The following is a 21,198-nucleotide window of genomic DNA, read 5'->3' on the forward strand; positions in this document are numbered from 1 at the left end:
TTAAATCACGTTAAGTTATTTTCAGGAGAATAATTTTTTGCTGGGTTCCCTAACCTACTGCTTCTAATTATGGAATATGTGTGCTGGCTGTATTTTCTTTGAGATCAGGCTCCCCGCATCATGCCTGATTCCAAGGAGGCCGCTTATGTGTTCAGGGTAAAGTGTCCCAGTTCTTAAAAATAGTGCGGAGATTTATTTGAACACAATCTGAGTCTTTTCAAATGCTTTGGGGAATGATCTAGGGCAGCCTTTCTCAATCTTTTGACCCTGGAGGAACCCTTGAAATATTTTTCAGGCCTCTGGGAACCCAAACATTCAGGCTTATATGTAGGCCAGACGTTCCAAAATTATTACATTCGTTTCATGGGTAGGCCTGTCTAGATCTATTAACAGTGTTCTTAAACTAAAAATAAAGAATGAAACTTACCTCTTCAATGTGAAGTTGCCTGAATTTGAAATAATTTTGTTTTGTTGTAAGGTGATTGCTGGACATAGTCACTGCTGGTTTGGCTTTTCTTGACAATTTGCTTGTCCTATTCCAGCCACTTGATTCTTTCCTTCTTGCCCCAGCAGCAACTGGATCTTTTTAAAGAAAGATTTAGCCAGGGACTGAGTCAGGAGTCAGTGTTCAGCGCAAATTCCTTTTGATCCTAGGTGACTATCCAGCCGATTACGATCCTTTGTGGTAAATTCTTTGCCTTAAAGTGCTGCTGGTTCCTTGCAGGACAATTGTGCACCCCTGCTCCGATATGTGTCTCATTCTGAATTCAAGAACCTCATGTTGCCAGCTTTGCAGAAATCTCTCTTGCGGAGCCCGGAGAACGCCATTGAAAGTGAGTGATGGGGGAAGAATATGGAGTACCTTGTGAAGGATAGCTGGTATGAGTGGGTCAGGATCCTTCTGATATGGGACCCCAGTGATTCCAGCAGGAGTAGAAAAGTGATATTTGAAGTTGATGCTTGTATGAGTGCCTGGCTCCGTACTACGCTGGGCCAGTCTCAGATGGCTAGTTTGCAGCCCTCGATCATACATATACTGTGGCCCAGCTAATGCGAGATTTCTCTTTTTTGTCCACTGTTGCCTGGGGAAAAGTGAGCAGGAATCAGGATCATTGAACAGATGATGAACTAGTTTTTTCCCACTCTCGCAGGGATTTTGTAAGCAGGACAGTCAGGAAGAAGAGATTAGTCCATCTCCTCGCCCCGCCCCCTGCCCCCGCTAACCGTGTTCTGAGTTGGTGGGAAAAAATGGAAGCCTGTCTTCCGCCTTTCAGAAGCACACAGAAGCCTCATGTCTTCCTACTTTCAGCAATTCAACAGTTGTGGGAAGCAGAATTTACAGGAGACAGTGGGAAAGCCTTACATTAATGAGTCAGCCCTTTGAGGTGGGCCAAGTCAAGCCACAGGAGAGATTCCAGGAATTCCTCTACAGAATGGGATAATTAGCATTTGAGAAGTGGAGTGTGTTGGGTGGGGGGAGGGAAGCCCCTGAGGAGGGTTGCTTTTGCTGTTGAACAGATTGTCCTCCCGTGGGCAGCCTCGGAGGGCTGCTGGCGCCCCACCCAAACAGAGACCGTCATTCTGGGCAAGTAGATCCAATTCAAGAGGTTTACAGTTTTTCAGGGTGTCTTCTTTATTATTTTCATTTATTTATTAAACAAATTTATACAGCCACCCATCTACCAGAAGGAACTGGGCAGCGGACAAAATAAAAACCCGGTACAATATAATCAACCTGATGATGATGATGATGATGATGATGATGATGATGATGATGATGATTTATTAAATGTCTGTCCCACCCAACTCCCAGCAACTCTGAGCAGTTTACAGTTGTTAAAACATTAAAAAACAGAGGACAATACAAAAACCCCCACAAAAACAGCAGAAGACAAAGGAACCACGCTGGCAAGGGAGATAAACCCAGAGGGAAACAGAAAGGAAGAAAAGGGGCATCTGTCCTCCTCTCCAAAGGCCTGGGCGAACAGCCAGGTCTTTAAGACCCTTTGAAAGACCAGCAGGGTGGGAGCCGTTCGAATTCTGGGAGGAACCGCAGGCGCTGCTCCAGAGAAGGCACCCTTCTGGGGTCCCGACAGGCGGCCTCGTGTAATCGATGGAACCCGGAGTGCGCCAGCCCTGCCAGGTTGAACCGGTCAGGGGAAGATACTATGGGAGACAGGCAGTCCCTCAAGTAACCAGGCCCCATGTGATTAAAACAATACACTACACTGAGGCCTGGATAAAACCTCGCACCCATCCACCAGCCAGCCGGTGTCAGCTCCATCAGCATCCTCCTTGCTGCTTGTAGAATATGCTCTGTTTCATTTCAGCAGCTCCACAGTCCCATGGTTTCTTTTAACATTGGAACCTACAGACAGTATTGGCTGCAGTGGTTGGTTTTGGCTGTTGTTGCTGGCAAGTCAGAAAGCCTTGGGACTGAACGTGCTTCTTCTTTTCCTTCCTTTAGCGATTTCTTGTTTATTGGCATCGGTCACCCTCGACCTCAGTCAGTATGCTCTGGACATCGTGAAAGGGCTAGCCAGTAAGTGCCTTTGTTCGTGCATGTGTTGCTTTTACGAGTTATGGAAGAATCTCTCCAGCACTTCTCACATTGATAAATCAACCTGTCATTACTGGATTTGAGCCTCGCTGTTGTGAGAACGCTGCAAATAATTTGATGAGCTGTCGGCAGTTATGTCTTAGAAAGGAGGCGTTGGTGCCTCCCAGATCTGGTGCTGCGGGTTAAACCGCTGAGCTTGCCGATCGGAAGGTCGGCAGTTCGAATCCGCACGACGGGGTGAGCTCCCGTGGCTAGTCCCAGCTCTTGCCAACCTAGCAGTTGGAAAACACGCCAATGTGAGTCGATTAACAGGTACCGCTTCGGCGGGCAGGTAACGGCATTCTGTTTAGTCATGCCGGCCACATGACCACGGAGGAAGTGTCTTCGGACAAACGCCGGCTCTTCGGCTTTGAAACGGAGATGAGCACCGCCCCCTAGAGTCGGACACGATCGGACTTCATGTCAAGGGAAACCTTTACCTTTACCTTACATTTGTAGCCAGCCATTGGGGAAGGCTGGTCGAAAAGTCTGGTGGGTCTTTGCCAGATGCTTTTGAGAAGAACAGAAGCTTGGGTTTTGAGTAACACCAGAAAGTCTCTTTCTCTTTTAATTTGTTTCATGATTTGAATAAATCCGTTAGGGGTTGATTTTAATGGGTGAATCCAGGTTTTGGAAAAACAGGAAAAGCAAATTCAGAGTGCCTTGTCTATTTATTTCTTTATTTCTTTAAGTTGAATCTTGCCAGGGTTGGAAATTTTTATATACAGTAGCTTGTATACAAGCCAGTGTTGGTGGGGGGGTGGTTTTCTCCTTGGTAGTTCCTTGGTTAGGGCATTGTTTGTCTGCTTGATTGTTTGTCTGGTGTCAATCCCTGTTCTCTCTGGGTGCCGTGCTTATCTGGGTGTTAATCCCAGATAAACAGGGATTAGCACCAAACAACCAAGCAGACAGACAACCAAGCATAAAACAATACTCTAATCAAGGAACTACCAAGGAGACAAACAATCAAGCAGACAAACAGTACCCTAATCAAGGAACTGCCAAGGAAAAAGCCACACCCCACCAACACTGACAGGGCAAGCTACTGTATATAAACAGGCAGCAAACCTCACACTCACCAGCACTGATGAAGTTACCTAGTTAGGTAATGAAACGTCTGCAAGCCAACAGCCAAGCTCAGAGAGCACCAAGGGCTCCACAGTTCAACCCTGAGCTACATACATTCTCTTCTGTTGAAATCCCTAATTCTTTAACAGTTCTCAGCTCCCACGTTTGATTTTTAGGCCAGCTGAAATCCAACAGTTCTCACCTGATGGACAAGGCCGTGGTCGCGCTCAAGAATCTGGCTCTGCAGTGCAGTGACCCATCCACGGTGGAGTCTTTTGGGAAGCACCTCTTTGCCATTTTGGGAGGTCAGTGATTCTTTCTTTGGGGAAGGGCTATGAGAGTTGCCTCCTGGTGGGCTTCATTCTGTCTCTCTCCTCTTCTGCCAACCGAGAATATATATATTTTATATATATAATATATTATTATTATATATTTATTATTATTGCATAATACATATAATATATTATATATATATATTGCTTACGTAGTCCTCTCTTGTACAACGCAGGGGTCCCTTGCACTGACGTCTCCTATCCCAAAATCCCAGAGTAGGCCAAGAAACCCTTCGGGAAAAGCTCTTCACCTTTCTGAGCGAATCATGTAGCCTAGGATGGCTTCCTTAAGCTCGATGTTAATCTCCCAACTCCATTTTGACAGGTGCGGAGGGAAAGCTGACCGTTGTGGCTCAAAAAATCAGTGTCCTCTCAGGTAAGATTGTTGTAAGAGAACCAAGAAGGATTGTATAGATGGGGCTGATGCAGAGGTTGTAATTGTTGTGGACTCAAAGCACAAATAGGCTGATGGCAGTCTTTATGGCTACCTTGCACACCGGAGGGGTCCTCACCAAGATGGTGGGTGCGTCCCCTGCAGACAAAAGGAATGCACTGATATTTATGCATTACAGAAAAGGAAATGATGTGAACATACATGTTCATGTGATGATGTAAGCAGACATGCATATTCATAAGCAATAGATCTCAAGTTACTTTCTGCCCTGCTTATCTACTCCGAAGAAAGCTGTTGTCTTAGCGGGAAGAAGGGAGGGAGCAAATGTCTTGAATGCAGGGATTGGTGGGTTGCCATAGGAACGTCCGGATCAAAGTTAGCAAAAGCTGCAGAAGCTGGTGTGAGATAGCTTCCAAGGTTCTTGCCACATATCTCTGTGTTTCAGTTTGCTTTAAACTGAAACTGACCATTCATCTGAAAACTTACCTGTCTCACGTTGCAATGTTCAATTCACTGGCACAGTTTCAGTCCCCCAAGAAAGAAAGGGCATGTTAAGAATCTCTAGCAATTACTACGTTTCTTTATTATGTCCCAGTCCTCTTCCAAGGAGTTCAGTGGTATCCATGGCTGTTTTCCTCCTTCCCATTGGTCAGCCCCATAAAACAGACCAGACTAAGAAACCAATGCCATATAGGTCGGGACAGCTTTTATTGTAACAGGGTCTTGCAAGTCTGAATGTGCTTCCCCTTCCCTCCCTTTATCTTTGAGCGAACTAGAAAGGAGCTTATCTGAGACATTTTCTCAAATTATTTTCTTGGCCAGGGCTCAGGCCCCTCTTATCTGATCACTGCCTTGTTAGTCCTGTCCTTCAAGGCCGTTCCCTATGCCCTCTACACCATTTGATCCTTGTAACAGCCCAGTGAAATAGGTTGGGCTGAGGTTATGATTATTCCAAGTTTAAACTTGTCCATCTAGCAGTGACAATCCAGGAAGTCAAGGATTGTCTTCTCCCCTCTGATCCCTTAAACTTGAGGGAACTACAACTTGATGCAAAACAGGTATTTACCAATGAATTGCATAACTGCCTGGAAATAAGTCCCTGTGGACTTGGAAGGATCTAATCCTTGGTTAAATATATGTTGGATAAGGCACAGAGTTGGGTAAACTTCTAATGAGTGGGACATCAACTTCGATTAAATAAAACTTTCCCTACTCAATTTGTGCCTGATTAATTCTACAGCAGTTCTTTTCCCCTCTGTTTTAACGTATCCATTCTGGGCGGGAGGCATCTCTTCCCTTTTACATGTGAGAAAGGGCCCTCTTCCTGATATATACAGTCAAAGGGATTCTTTTCTGGAGTGGGACCTGATCTAATATTTTTCTGATGCAAAACTAGGAAATTTGCTCAGGATCAGTTTTAAAACTGAGCATTTTTCATTCGGCGGCTGCAGAGTTCTTGCTATTGCCCTTGTTTTTAACAAGAAGGGAAATGAATTCTGAGTCGTGACCTCTTGCTCCTTCTAGGGATTGGCAGTTGCAGCCATCATGCGGTTTCAGGGGCATCCAATCAAGTTCTCAGTGGAACCATGGTTGAACTTTTCATCCCTTTCCTTCAGCAGGAAGGTAAGTTTGTTTCGGCAATTCTTGCTATTTTTTTTTATAAGAATTAAGTTTCAGACAAAGATAAAGGCTGCAGAAAAACAAAAAACTACAAAGAAAAAGAAAAAAACTAGCGTAGAAACACAGGAGAGTTTTTTTTTAAATTACAAAAAGAGGTGACTTCCGACTTTTAACAGCAAGAATATACAACAATCTTCCATATCAATCCCTTGTGAAAGGTCCCCTGTGCAAGCACCGAGTCATGTCTGACCCTCTGGGGGGGGACGCCGCTTTCGCAGTGTTTTCTTGGCAGACTATAGCAGGGTGGTTTGCCACTGCCCTCCCCAGTCGTCACCTTCCCCAGTAAGCTGGGTGCTCGTTTTACCGACTTCGGAAGGATGGAAGGCTGAGTCGACCTGAGCCGGCTACCTGAGACAGAATCCAGCTTCCGCTGGGATCACACTCCGGTCACGGGGAGAGTTTCGGTTGCAATGCTGCTACCTACCACTCTGCACCACACGAGGCTCAGCAAGGATATACAACAATCTTCCATAATCAGTCCCTTACTCTGTATTAAACCAAAATCACATTATTTCTTTAAATCATTCCATTGGCACATTATAAAAATCACTAAATACAGTTGTTCCCTCCCCTTATATTAAAAGATATATCTGTATATCTATGTGTGTGTGTGTGTATACATGTATGTATGTATATATGTATGTATATATGTGTGTGTGTGTGTGTGTGTGTATATATATATATATATATATACACGCCTCCTAATCAACTTCCCCCTCAAAGGTAACATTTATTTCATTATTCCTTTCCTGCTCCTGTTCTATACACTCCTGTCTGCTATAATAAAGGTCAAACTAAAAAACATATAAATTGTCTACCATTATACTTGATTATACAACAATTTTAATAATCATGTTAAACCCCAAACCAAGCAATAGATAAATGTTTTTTAAACCTTAATAATCTTAATCCAAATCATTAAAGATAAGTGAAATCAGCCAAACCCTAAAAGCAATCCAGATAAATTCTGGCAATTCTTCCTAAAACCCAGGAGAGCATTGAACCCATGGAATTTCTAGCATGCTTAGCTTGTCCTGGAATCAAACCTTGGAAGCTTTAAGCATCAGCTAAGATTCTCTTGTGGTCAGCCCCACGAGGTAGACCGGACCAGGAAATCAACTCCACGGGAAGGCTAAAACTGCCTTTATTGAGATTGGGAATAATAGCAGAATCTTGTAGCTCTGATGGTGCTGGACCTCCTCCTCCTCCTCATAGTCCAGTGAATTAGGGGAGCCGCTGTCTGAGCTGCTTCCAAATGTTATCCGGCTGTTTCGGGCTTAAAAAATGCTTTAGCCCCTTTTGCCTCTGTTAAGGAATCTTCCTTACTCTCTACAGTTGTTAACTCAGCCTTTAAGATGAATCTGGGCTGCTGTACTTCCTGTTGTTGACCGACCTTCCTTCCTTCCTTCCTTCCTTCCTTCCTTCCTTCCTTCCTTCCTTCCTTCCTTCCTTCCTTCCTTCCTTCCTCATCCTGTCTCATGACTCTTGACAGGACACAATGTCATGGTGAAAACAACTGCATACCATCCAAATCACAAAAACAAAGCCAAAATAGGAGGGGAAAAATAGTGAGAACAACAAGCGCTCATGTGGTGTTGCTGAAAAAATATTTGAAATGCTCCCTTTTTAATTGTTTCCTAAGAACCATTGGGGGAGGAGACAGTTCGATCTCAGGGCATCAGCGCTGTTACGGAGAAGCAGCTTCTTCTAGCTTCAGCTTCCCTGGATATTAAAGGCAAAACTGAAATACTTTGGCCACATAATGAGAAGACAGGACACCCTGGAGAAGATGCTGATGCTAGGGAGAGTGGAAGGCAAAAGGAAGAGGGGCCGACCAAGGGCAAGGTGGATGGATGATATTCTAGAGGTGACAGACTCGTCCCTGGGGGAGCTGGGGGTGTTGACGACCGACAGGAAGCTCTGGCGTGGGCTGGTCCATGAAGTCACGAAGAGTCGGAAGCGACTAAACGAATAAACAAAACAAAAAAAATCTTTTTTATTAACCGTATCCCCATTATGTCCCAGGTTAGCCCTTAGAGAATGTGGCTTTCAGCAGAAAACTTTTTTATAGGTCTGGACGATGCAAAAACAGTCCACGTATGGAGGTTGTCCCTGTCTGTGAAGGTTTTCAAGAAGAGGCTGGACTGCCACCTCTCAGGGATGGGCGATTTGGTTTTCCTGTACATTGCAGTGGGTTGGACTATACCTTATTCGTGGCTCCTTCCCACGCCATAGTTCTGTGATTCTTCCTCTTTCTGCAGTCCACGAAGGCACTCTGGTGCACGCCATTTCCATCCTTGCTCTCTGGTGCAGTCGGTTCGTCACTGAAGTCCCCAAAAGGCTGATTGAATGGTTCAAGAAAGCATTCAGCCTTAAAGCCTGCACTTCTGCTGTCCGGCATGCATATCTCCAGTGTATGCTGGCATCCTTCAAAGGTGAGAGACCGGGGTGGACCATCTTTTGGCAGCCAGGCGCTTCTGGAGGCATCTTCTTGGCTGCAGTGGAAAGTAGGCTGCTGGTCTAAGTGGACCATGGGTTGGCATCAGGAAGGTCATCTTCATGGAATTCTGAAGTTGGAAGGGACTGTTGGGACTACTGAGTCTGATCCTTTGCTCAGGGCTGAATCCAAATCCAGGCGTCCCTGCCAGAAGTTGTCCCACCTCTGCTTCCACACATCTAGTGAATGGGAGCTCATCTTCTCTGGATCTTTGGTTCCACTGCTAAATTGTGCTTGCTGTCGGGAACTTTCCCTTTTTGTTCAGTTGGAATCCTCCTTTCTGTAATGTAAGAACGCCGTTCTCATCTTGCCCCCTGTAATGATACAGAACTTCCTTTCAAGCACTTGACAACACTTTTTGTCTGCCAAACATTCCCAGTTCATCAATCTCTCCTCCTAAGACTTAATCTCAGCCTCCTGGTCATCTTCTGCCCTGTTTCTTGGTCACCGTCCCTGAGTCTTTCTTAATGCGCTTTGCCTAAACTCCCAGGTTCCTGGGGGCTCGTTTTGAAAACCTTTCCCTTACATCACCTGGCAGTTCCCCCACGGTTAGAAAGATGGGCCTTTCTGCTTCTGCCTTATATCTGTATCGGATCAGTTCCCTTTTCTGGACAGGGGAAAACTCACCAACCAGAAGTTTTTCTTTCTGCTTCTGCAGGCAATGTCCTCTTGCAGGGGGCAGAGATGCTGCCACTACTGGTCCAGACAGTGGAGAAAGCAGGAGCTCAAAGCACCCAGATCCCCCTGGTAACTGAAGGTGTCGCCGCAGCTTTGCTAATCTGTAGACTTTCGGTAGCCGACGCGCTAATAGGTAAGACCCCAAGACAGTGAAACCGGTTCTGCTGTTGGCTGTTTTCGGCCGAGTTCCATTTTCTTTAGGCTGGAAATGAATGGTTAGGCGTGACCGGAATGGCTTAATTGCTGTTGGATTGGCAGAAGGGCATAATCGGCACCGCTCTCTCTCCACTTTTGTGCCACATCCTGTGATCTTTGGGTATTTTTTATTGAAAGAATTATACAGGTAGTCCTCGCTTAATGGCCATTCAAAGTTACGACAGCCTTGAAAAGTGTGCTTTACGGCCCGTAAAGCACTTCTGGCCATCCTGAAACATCATGCCACGCCCCCGTGCGGTCACGTGACTGCATTTCAGGCTCTTGGCAACTGGCTCATGTTACGACCGGTTGCCAAGTGCCCCATGATCATGAGATCGCCATTTGCAGTCTCCTCTGCTGGCTTCCCCAGAAAGTCAGTAGGGAAGCTGGCAGGGAAGGTTGCAAGCAGATGGGGTGGAGGGTAGGGGAAACCCTTCGGCAGGCTGAAGGAGCAGAGCTGAGATCTGGAAGATTTCTGCTTTGTTCCAGCAGCCCCACAAAGGATTTCCCCTCTGTGCACGGAGGGTAGGGGAAACCCTTCGGCAGGCTGAAGGAGCAGAGCTGAGATCTGGAAGATTTCTGCTTTGTTCCAGCAGCCCCACAAAGGATTTCCCCTCTGTGCACGGAGGGTAGGGGAAGATCTTCGGCAGGCTGAAGGAGCAGAGCTGAGATCTGGAAGATTTCTGCTTTGTTCCAGCAGCCCCACAAAGGATTTCCCCTCTGTGCGCGGAGGGTAGGGGAAGATCTTCGGCAGGCTGAAGGAGCAGAGCTGAGATCTGGAAGATTTCTGCTTTGTTCCAGCAGCCCCACAAAGGATTTCCCCTCTGTGCACGGAGGGTAGGGGAAGATCTTCGGCAGGCTGAAGGAGCAGAGCTGAGATCTGGAAGATTTCTGCTTTGTTCCAGCAGCCCCACAAAGGATTTCCCCTCTGTGCACGGAGGGTAGGGGAAAATCTTCGGCAGGCAGCTCTTTTGCTCCGTCCGCTTAACAGCTGCAGCTGGAAGTGCTGGGATTGTGGTTGTTGAGTGAAGCAGTCACATGGGCATCTTGCTTAATGACCAATTCGCTCAACGACTAAGATTCCAGTCCCAATTGTGGTTAATCAAGGACCCTCTGTAAGGCTGCCCAGTTCATAAAAATGCAACACCAGCTGCGGGCAGCCAAAGAACAAATCACAGTTGTCCCAGCAGTAACAAAGACCCCAATAATGAGAGAACAGATCACACAATGGGGGGGCATAATCATGCATACTTGACCCCCCCCAATGAGCTCACCTAACATCCTGGCCCCCACCCTGATGCAAAAGTTTGATACATAATTCCTCATCTTTTACATTTTATCTCTCCCAATAACATTAACCAATTATGAAAACGTGTTTCTGGCGGCTAGCGGCAGCGAACGCTAACCAGATTCATCTTTCCTGGAGGATCTGGTATCTGTTGAATTTAGAAAGGAGCCCTAATTGGCATTTGTTGGAAAAGGCACAAGAAGTGGTAGTAATTGATCTGTACTCAAGGGGAGGCTTAGCTGGACCTGCCCCCCGACCAGAATCCATGCTGGCCTTGTGATATCGGCTGCTGAAGAGCCCAAGCAGGAAGCGATACGGTCCTTGTATCCTGCTTAAAGGTTTTCTAGTTAGCCTTTGTAGTTGTAGACCCAACCTGGTTCTTTCTACATGCTTAGAAATCGGATTTCAAGGTAGTTACGATACGGAATGTCGGGAAGAAAAAAGTAGCCACTGCCTTGAGATTAAATCTGTCTACGTGAAATATTCCGATTTGCATAGGTCGCCTTATAGTAGAAGGCACGGCAGCAGTTAAGTACCGTGTGAGCTCTCCGCTTGGAGTGAATTTGTAATTTCCTTTTTTTTTTATTCCACGCCTCTCAGAAAACAAATTGAACAGCTTCTGGCAGCTCATTTTGGACGAGAAAAAGCAGACCTTCACTTCTGAGAAGTTCCTTCAGTCCGCTTCAGAGGAGGGTGAGAAGAAAAACCCGTTCGTCGCCTCTCATAAACTCTGCCTTAACTAACTCTGGAATTCTGCAAAATGGTGTTATTAACGCAACTGGCGCGTTATGGACCTGGCAGGCCAGATGCGTTGCTCTTCCTTTGCTAGTCCGTTTCATTATTAAACAACTGGAGAACTGGAATGCTTGAAAAGAACTTGGAGATCTACCACTAGATCCCAACTGGGCCAAATTAGTCTGTAGAACAGAGGTAGGATGCTTTTCAGTCCGCCAGAAATTTTGGACCGTGATTCTTGTAAATTCTGGCCATGCAGCTACGCTGCGTGGAGCTTATGGGTGGCTGTATCCCAAAACACGTGGAAGGCACCTAGTCATTTACCTCTTAGTATCTCTTTCAGCTGCTTTGTGTTTGGACTGAGAGGTTTCTTTAATCTCCCCAGCACTTTTCTTTGGATATTTGCACATCTTTTTAAGCATGTCTTTGTAACCATAAGGGCTGGCAAGCTGTTTGAAGGAAGTCTGATGCTCAGCAACCCCATGAATTTGCAGCTGGCTCCCAAAATGCAGCTTGTGATGAGCAAAATGCAACTGATCTCCATATAGATCTGTTTTTCCCCCCCTGCAGTGAAGTGTACAGTTCTGCAGCTGACCGAGCGCCTTCTCTTAGACCACGAATGTCGGCTACCTGGAGCTAAAATCCAGTAAGTGTAGCTTGGTGTGCTTCTGTTGCTTACACCTCGCACAGGGAACACATTTTGGATGCATCTTTATTCTGTGGTCATGGATCAAGTATCGCAGGGAGTTTCCACTGTTTGCCTTGATGAATCCTAGCTTCTGGATTGAAATGCATGGCACTTACTGTTAATTTTGTACGTATAATCACTATGTTCATCCTTGTGTCTCTTGTTCTGCATTTTGAGACTTCCTTTCCTTTCTGTTTTCCCACCACCAACTATGCTTGGGTGTTGTAGGGCTGCCTGTTTGTCAGCTGCCTGTTTACTCTTCACAAGCTCCCCTTGAAAAGTGTTCCTGAAACTTTGCATCAATTATCATCCACTTCCTGTTTGTCTCTTCCCAACTTTATCCTCCTACCTTCTCATTTCCAGGCAGTATTACAAGGCCTTGACTGCTGTCCTCCTCAGCCGGTCCTGGAGCGTCCGGAGGCTCGCCCAGCAGACTGTGAGAAAGCTCTTATCTTTGCCAAGAGGATTCAAGTTAGCTTATGGGCTCTTAGAAGAGCTAAAAGCAGTTCTCGCTTTACATAAGGTAAAAATCCCTGACTTTTTATCTAACTTCAGAGCTGCTTGAAACAGTCTGAGGTCAGGGGCATGAGCAAGCCAGATCACTGAAAACAGCTTTGGAGGAACAGCATATTTTTCCCCAGCTTGGTTACTTCCAGATGTGTTGGACTGCCTAGGAATTCTGGGCGTTTCAGTCCCAACATATCTGAACAAGATCTGGAGCATTTAATTAGATCAGTAGCTGCCTGTCAGGGGAAAAACCTGAAGTAAGAATCAATACAAATGAAGTGTCTGGTCACCATTTTGAAAGTTAGAATTTTAATTGAGTGAGTGAACAGCAAACGACTACTTGGTTGGGGCGATACCATGAATCCACAAAGTGGTGGGGAAAAGGGTAATGTAAGAGGGTAAATATTTACTTATTTAATTTTATTCATCAAGTTTTGCCACTGCCCATCACCCCCCAGAGGAGGGACTCTGGGCGGTTTACAATAAAGGTAAAAGATTTAAAATACAATAAAACCATAAATAATACATCAAATATAAATGTAAATACAAGATTTAAAAGCATCCACTCAACAGAAGAGAATATTTGTACCTCAGGGTTGAATTATGGAGTTCTTGGTGCTGTTACACACATGCTCCCAGATTCGGCTAACGGTCCTTTGCTCACACACTCACAGCCTGTTGAGGCACGTGGATTTTGTCAGCCCCCCGGCTTTCTACCTGGGTTTTCCAGAGCAGTGCGGCTTGAGCAGACAAGGCACACAGCCCTGGTCAACAGCCGGGAAATAATTAGGGACACACACAAATCGCTTCCAGCCGAATGTTGGGGCGCAACAGGTTCTTTGGAACACACGGGGACCCAGTGAATTTGAAGTAACAGCAAACTTTACTGGGCGCGAGGTACATTTGCTTTTTCTCTCTCTCACACACACACACTCATCCTCACTTACGTCCTTCTCGACCAGGCTGCCAGGTACTAGCCAGAGGGACAGAAGCCACCAAGTCTGGATCCAAAGACACTCCAGGAGTGGGTGGGCTTTGGGGCCCCTTTTATCCCCAAAAGTCCTTGCTTTGTTGATTCACAAGACTGGCAGCTACTCTCGCCTTGTTAATTTGCAAGTCTGGTAGCTGTTGATGGGATTGGGGTTTCCATGTGCTCAGGCCCAACTTCCTTTGCCTGGTTCAGGTGTCATTTTTCCTTTCTTTCCTTAAGGACTTGCTTCCTTCTTATCGACCTCCCTGAAGAGATCTTTTAGACAAGATTCCTGGCTTTTTTTTTTTTTGTCTTCTCTGCTTACGTGCCTGCTTCATCTCTAGGTTATGGCAGCTTCAGCCTAGTCTCACAGTGCTCCCTGAGCTTGGTTGCTTGCTTGCAGATGTTTCATGACCCAACTAGGTGACATCATCAGTGCTGGTGAGTGTGGGGTTCACACTGATGAAGTTACCTATCTGGGTAACCAACAAGCTCAGAGAATACCAAGAACTCCACAGTGTCCCCTTGGCTAGGGATGGCGCACCGCTTTGCGCGGTAGCCAAGAAAACGGTATGGATGTGAGCTCATCTTCCTTTTTAACTTGTGACCCAGTAAATGGCTTTTTACACAGCCATTCTGCTGCGTAAAACATCCTCCAAAATGTTTGGAGTAGACATTACAATCAGGTGCTTCTTTACTTTATTTGCAACGTTTGTTAGGTGCTTCCCCCTGAGGTCCTGGTAACCGAGTCTGGAGAGCTGTCGGAACAGGGCAGAACATACATCCCTCCACGTATCCTCCAGGAAGCCTTGTGTGTGATCTCGTGTGGGCCAGAGATGGAAGGCGAACCTGAAGAGAAAGAAAAGCTAGTCTTGGAAATGCTGCTCGTGAGCAGTCATCCTTCTTTGGGTGAGCAGAGGGGGAGGTTGTACCTGGGTGTGTGGAAGAAAGGCATTGGTTGGGCTTTTGGGAAGCTCCTGGCATCGGTTTCTCTCTTAGTTGCAGAACAGCCTGGTCTTTGGCCTGCCCTCCTGATTAAGATGAAGCTGGACCCTGTTGACTTCATTACCAAGCATCTGGGAAAAATCTTTGACCTCATCGTTGCCCAGAGGCCAATGAATCAGGTGACTTAATTTGCCCTGGGGAATGGCTTGCAACAACAATTACACTTCTGTGTCTGGAACCCTAGACTTGGTGTGATCACAATTGTGGCCTCTCCTGTAATAAGTAAATGTGGCTAGCGCCATAGCACCCCCTCTCAATTGCTATTCCATCTCCTCTTGGACTTTATGTTTATTATCTTATTTATGTTTTTAGACCGTGATCGAGGTTTAGATGTTTTTATTATGGCTTTTATTGTAAACCGCCCAGAGTCCCCCATTGGGGGAGATGGGTGGTAATATAGATTTAATAAATAAATAAATACAGAACAAATGTTGCGGAGTAACGACCTTGGAGACGGTGAATTAAATTCACAGTGAGAGGAGATCCCGAGACCAATTTTCTTCTCCCTTCCTCCTCTTGCAGTCGTCCCTGAATGCAGTCGGCTTGCTCTCTGTCCTCTTGCCGGATAAAGTCCTCCCTCAGCTGATCAGCACCATCTCTGGCTCCCTGGAAAAGCCAGCCCTGCGCCTCGTGACCCAGGAAGAATTTGCAATCATGAAGATGCCGGAAGGGGAACTGTACGACAAATCCATCTTGCACAGGTCAGCGGGAGTCCTTGGCGCGTTTAGGTGGCAGAAGAAGCCGCCACAATTGATGCCCTCTTTAGCATTAGAGGGGTCTGCTGACTGCTGTTGCATTTTGAGCCTTAATTGTTTGGGAGAGGTGCAATTTAGAGTGTTACCTGGAGTGATACAATATATAGTGATGTAGATGCTTTGAGGGGCAGGGCTGGCTTCCCATTTTCCCTGGTCCCAAGTGAAATTGCCAAATTGGAGAGGCAAATGTGGAGTGTTTTTTTTACTTAGGAACCAAAGTGAGTGCACAGAAAGAGAAAGGGGGATTTCTGGTACTTGTTTATTCGTTCAGTCGCTTCTGGCTCTTCGTGACTTCATGGACCAGCCCACGGCAGAGCTTCCTGTTGGTCGTCGCCATGCCCAGCTCCCACAGGGATGGGTCCGCCACTACGTTTTCTCCCTCTGTTTGCCAGTTATCAATCAAGCTGGTTGCCATAATCTTGGTTTTTTTGAAGTTTAGCTGCAAGCCAGCTTTTGCACTTTCTTCTTTCACCTTCATCATAAGGCTCCTCAGTTCTGGTACTTATGGAAACATATTTGGAATGATAGCTGAGTGCAAACTTAGTATAGTAGAAGAGAAAGGGAAGGGTGGTGGAAACAACCATCGTTGCTGGAGGATCTGGTGGCCCTCCAACCTTTGGGTTTTTTACCTGCAGAACAATATTTAGGGCAGCCAACAGATCTTGTAGGACAGTGGTAGCATCATGCATGAGATCTCAAGCAAAATCTGGAGCTGGTGAGGTTCTGACTATTTAAGAAAGCCATAATAATTTTCATTTACCCTCTCTGTGGTGGAGTGGAATGAAGGACACTCTCCTACCCTTGGGTAGGTTGTTGATCCATGTATTAAAAAAGGCAATGCCTTCTTTCTTTTTAGTGCCCAGCAGGATAGCCTGAAAAAGGCCAACATGAAGAGGGAGAACAAGGCGTATTCTTTCAAGGAGCAGATCATCGAGCTGGAGCTGAAGGAGGTACGGTCTGGTCAGCCTACTGGCTGTTATGGTGGGAGCCCCTGAGATAAGCCATGTGAAGCTTGTCTAGGACTGATCTGGATGGCTCACTGGGTAGCCTAGCTGCGTCTCATGAGATAAGATGGGAAGATGGCATGTTTCTGGAGGGTGTGGAAGGTGAGAATACAAGAATAAATAACCCAGTTAGCAGATCCTGGTTGGAGCTTGATCTCCTTCTCCTTTTCTTAAGCAGGGATGCACCCCTTTTTCCAGGTCAAGGAAAGGCTAGGCTGTAAGAGCCAAATGTGTATGTGTGTGTGTGAAATATATGTATCTAACGTTTTACAAGTAGAACTCGTTCAGTGACTGTTTGCAGTTACGACGGGGATGAAAAAGTAACTTTGTGACCAGTCCTTGCATTTACAACCTTCACAGGTCTGTAAAGCAAAGGAAAGATGAAGTCAGATCATAAGCACAGTTGTGGTTTCACTTAGCGACCACTTTGCTTAATGGCCAAGTTACTGGTCCCAGTTGTGGTTGCTAAACAAGGAATACCTGTTTGTTGTTTATTCGTTCAGTCGCTTCCGACTCTTCGTGACTTCATGGACCAGCCCACGCCAGAGCTTCCTGTCGGTCGTCAACACCCCCAGCTCCCCCAGGGACGAGTCCGTCACCTCTAGAATATCATCCATCCACCTTGCCCTTGGTCGGCCCCTCTTTCTTTTGCCCTCCACTCTCCCCAGCATCAGCATCATCTTCTCCAGGGTGTCCTGTCTTCTCATTATGTGGCCAAAGTATTTCAGTTTTGCCTTTAATATCATTCCCTCAAGTGAGCAGTCTGGCTTTATTTCCTGGAGGATGGACTGGTTTGATCTTCTTGCAGTCCAAGGCACTCTCAGCATTTTCCTCCAACACCACAGTTCAAAAGCATCAATTTTCCTTCGCTCAGCCTTCCTTATGGTCCAGCTCTTGCAGCCATATGTTACTACGGGGAACACCATTGCTTTAACTATGCGGACCTTTGTTGTCAGCGTGATGTCTCTGCTCTTAATTATTTGATCGAGATTTGTCATTGCTCTTCTCCCAAGGATTAAGCGTCTTCTGATTTCCTGACTGCAGTCAGCATCTGCAGTAATCTTTGCACCTAGAAATACAAAGTCTTTCACTGCTTCTACATTTTCTCCCTCTATTTGCCAGTTATCAATCAAGCTGGTTGCCATAATCTTGGTTTCTTTGAGGTTTAGCTGCAAGCCAGCTTTTGCACTTTCTTCTTTCACCTTCATCATAAGGCTCCTCAGTTCCTCTTCGCTTTCAGCCATCAAAGTGGTATCATCTGCATATCTGAGATTGTTAATGTTTCTTCCAGAGATTTTAACTCCACCCTTGGATTCCACAAGCCCAGCATGTTGCATGATGTGTTCTGCGTACAAGTTGAATAGGTAGGGTGAATAGGTACACAGCCCTGCAGTACTCCTTTCCCAACCTTAAACCAGTCCGTTGTTCCGTGGTCTGTTCTTACTGTTGCTACTTGGTCGTTATACAGATTCTTCAGGAGGCAGACAAGATGACTTGGTATCCCCATACCACTAAGAACTTGCCACAATTTGTTATGGTCCACACAGTCAAAGGCTTTAGAATAGTCAATAAAACAGAAATAGGTGTTTTTCTGAAACTCCTTGGCTTTTTCCATTATCCAGCGGATATTGGCAATTGGGTCCCTAGTTCCTCTGCCTTTTCTAAACCCAGCTTGTACATCTGGCAATTCTCGCTCCATGAATTGCTGAAGTCTACCTTGCAGGATCTTGAGCATTACCTTACTGGCATGTGAAATGAGTGCCACTGTTCGATAGTTTGACCATTCTTTAGTGTTCCCCTTTTTTGGTATGGGGATATAAATTGATTTTTTCTAGTCTGATGGCCATTCTTGTGTTTTCCAAATTTGCTGGCATATAGCATGCATTACCTTGACAGCATCATCTTGCAAGATTTTGAACAGTTCAGCTGGGATGCCGTTGTCTCCTGCTGCCTTGTTATTAGCAATGCTTCTTAAGGCCCACTCAACCTCACTCTTCAGGATGTCTGGCTCTAGATCACTGACCACACCGTCAAAGCTACCCCCGATATTGTTATCCTTCCTATACAAGTCTTCTGTATATTCTTGCCACCTTTTCTTGATCTCTTCTTCTGTTAGGTCCTTGCCATCTTTGTTTTTGATCATGCCCATTTTTGCCTGGAATTTACCTCCGATGTTTCTAATTTTCTGGAAGAGGTCTCTTGTCCTTCCTATTCTATTGTCTTCTTCCACTTCCGTGCATTGCTTGTTTAAAAATAATTCCTTATCTCTTCTGGCTAACCTCTGGAATTTTGCATTTAATTGGGCATATCTCCCCCTATCACTGTTGCCTTTTGCTTTCCTTCTTTCTTGGGCTACTTCTAGTGTCTCAGCAGACAGCCATTTTGCCTTCTTGGTTTTCTCTTTCTTTGGGATGTATTTTGTTGCCGCCTCCTGAACAATGCTGCCAACTTCTGTCCAGAGTTCTTCCGGGACCCTATCTACTAAGTCCAGTCCCTTAAATCGATTCTTCACCTCCACTGCATATTCCTTAGGAATATTAGTGAGCTCATATCTAGCTGATCTGTGGGTCTTCCCTAATCTCTTTAGTCTGATCCTAAATTGTGCAAGAAGAAGTTAGTGATCTGAACTACAGTCAGCTCCAGGTCTTGTTTTTACCGACTGTATAGATGTCCGCCACCTTTGGCTGCAAAGGATGTAGTCATTCTGATTTTGGTGTTGTCCATCTGGTGAAGTCCACGTATAAAGCCGTCTCTTAGGTTGTTGGAGGACTACCTGTACATGCAACAAAACAGAAACCAGAGAATTCCAGTTAGCTTTAATAGGATAATTAGTTGAATTCTAGGAAGTTGCTTTACAGTCACTCAGTCTCTGTCCTGTCCGGTACTCAGTGTGTGGGAGTGACTGGCATGCTAGCACCCGTTTCTCTGGAGATGCCTTAGGTTCAGTGGTGCACACACAGGACCATTTACAACCAAAGCAAAACATATGCTCTCTTTCTGAGTCTTGGTCCATTTCCCTTTTTCCCAAGACAAGGAACAATTTGCATGTCAGGGCTTGGAGAACAATAGGATGCTGGGTTCTCCCAAGCATCAAGCCAATGAGAAAAAGTACCCTCCAGCCTGAGTAGGTTAGAAGCCCTTCCTGATTCACAGTGGAACTGCAGGCGATCCAATCCCCCTGACCCTTGGAACAGAGTCTTTGAACTGAATTGTGGAATTGTTTCAACACTTCAGACTGGATGCCTTCAGAGCAATGATTTGGTAGATTTTGGTGTACGTACACCTCCACTTCTCTCAAATCTGTCGGTCGATTTGATCCAGCCTTGAAAGTACAAATGGAATTGGCTCAGCTCTTGCAGTGAAACTGAGCTGCAAATTCAAATTGGATCTTGGCTGATTTGCACACTTTAGCATTTGCTTTTCCATAATCTTGCTTTCTGTATTTCTTCTTGTTGAGCACAACTGGTTCTGGTAAGGTTCTGCTGGAGATGTCCAAGTTTGCATTTTCCATGCCTTTTAACAGTCTAATATTTCACTGTTTCCAGTTCTAATTTTTAGTGTTTCACATTCTCTTATTCTGACAGTGCTTTTATAATTATAGTAGATTGTTTTTATAGCATGTATGGAAGCTGACCAGAGCTATCAAGAACATGGCAGCCATCCATATTTCCCAGCAAAGGAGAGAAAAGTTTCATAAAGCCAAGGGTGTTGCTGCTGTTACCATCATTATGTTTGCCGCTACGTTCCAATTTACTCGATATTTTTATTAGTAAGCTCTGACATTCCTTTTCAATAAGATCTTGCCTCTCCGTTGTTGAAATAAATGACTGTCCATTGCAGGAGATTAAGAAGAAGAAAGGAATCAAGGAAGAGATTCAACTCACTAGTAAACAGAAGGAGATGTTGACTGCCCAGCTGGAGAAGGAATCTCAGATGAGAAAACAGCTGTTAGAGGTAATTCAGAGTTGGGCTGAGTCTTGAACCCTTTTCTTTTAATGGAACACTAACAAGATCTGGCTGTTGGAATGAGTGGAATGGGGAATGAAGGATACAAGGAGTCCTGGAGGAAATGCTCGGTGTGTGTGTGTGAGGAGAGGTGGCAGTCTCGTTGTGTTCCCCTGGGATGGATACATTTGGTTTCCAAAGAGTATCTCCCACCAACACTTGCCCTAAAGCTCTGCAGTCGAGGAACCCTGTTGGTGGGAATGAGAACTTCTTGAGAATGATGCCAGCCAACTCTTGGGTTCATTTCTTAGCCTCACCGGAGTGCAGCGAAGAACTTGTCAAGTATCTTCAAAGATTGCTAAACAATTGCTTATTGATGAAGGAATCAATTCTTCATTATTCTTCCATGCTGCTGCTTTTACTTGCCTCACTCCAAACTTCAGCCAGCAGCCTGCTGTCTGTTATTTGCAAATGGAGCTTGGTTCTGCTGCCTCTCAGTGAAAGCCCAGAATAGAAGATGGGAGAGAAAGTATCTTGTTGCCTTCCAGGTAGGTGGACTTCAATTCCCAGAATCCTCAGCTAGGTGAGAATTCTAAGAGTTGAAATTCACACATCTGAAGGATAGCCAGATTGGGGAAAGCTGAAATACCAATAGAAGAGAATATCTGTAGCTCAGCGTTGAACTGTGGAGTCCTTGGTGCTCTCTGAGCTTGGTGGTTGGCTTGCAGACATTTCATTACCCGGCTAGGTAACATCATCAGGGACGTTCCACCTGCCCTTGTGACAGGCTGGACGGAGAACCCTTGTAGACCACATCTGGTTGTGGGCTGGAAAGTTCTTTTCCATTCAGTGTAATCA

The 21,198-nt window shown here is 45.6% G+C and overlaps 1 protein-coding gene across 1 annotated transcript in view; it reads left to right on the forward strand.

Moving 5' to 3' along the window:
• Positions 1-21,198, forward strand: part of GCN1 (GCN1 activator of EIF2AK4) — a 72,613-nt gene that overhangs the window by 7,268 nt on the left and 44,147 nt on the right. The window contains exons 9-23 of the mRNA XM_063315961.1: positions 725-833; positions 2,468-2,542; positions 3,844-3,972; positions 4,325-4,375; positions 5,918-6,016; positions 8,335-8,508; positions 9,229-9,381; positions 11,332-11,424; positions 12,037-12,112; positions 12,518-12,677; positions 14,351-14,540; positions 14,631-14,755; positions 15,159-15,337; positions 16,248-16,341; positions 20,236-20,349. Of these exons, the coding sequence (XP_063172031.1) occupies positions 725-833; positions 2,468-2,542; positions 3,844-3,972; positions 4,325-4,375; positions 5,918-6,016; positions 8,335-8,508; positions 9,229-9,381; positions 11,332-11,424; positions 12,037-12,112; positions 12,518-12,677; positions 14,351-14,540; positions 14,631-14,755; positions 15,159-15,337; positions 16,248-16,341; positions 20,236-20,349 (1,821 nt within the window). The remainder of the gene's footprint in view (positions 1-724; positions 834-2,467; positions 2,543-3,843; positions 3,973-4,324; positions 4,376-5,917; positions 6,017-8,334; positions 8,509-9,228; positions 9,382-11,331; positions 11,425-12,036; positions 12,113-12,517; positions 12,678-14,350; positions 14,541-14,630; positions 14,756-15,158; positions 15,338-16,247; positions 16,342-20,235; positions 20,350-21,198) is intronic.

Source organism: Candoia aspera, chromosome 15 (genome assembly GCF_035149785.1).
Source record: "Candoia aspera isolate rCanAsp1 chromosome 15, rCanAsp1.hap2, whole genome shotgun sequence".
NCBI classification, from domain to species: domain Eukaryota; kingdom Metazoa; phylum Chordata; class Lepidosauria; order Squamata; family Boidae; genus Candoia; species Candoia aspera.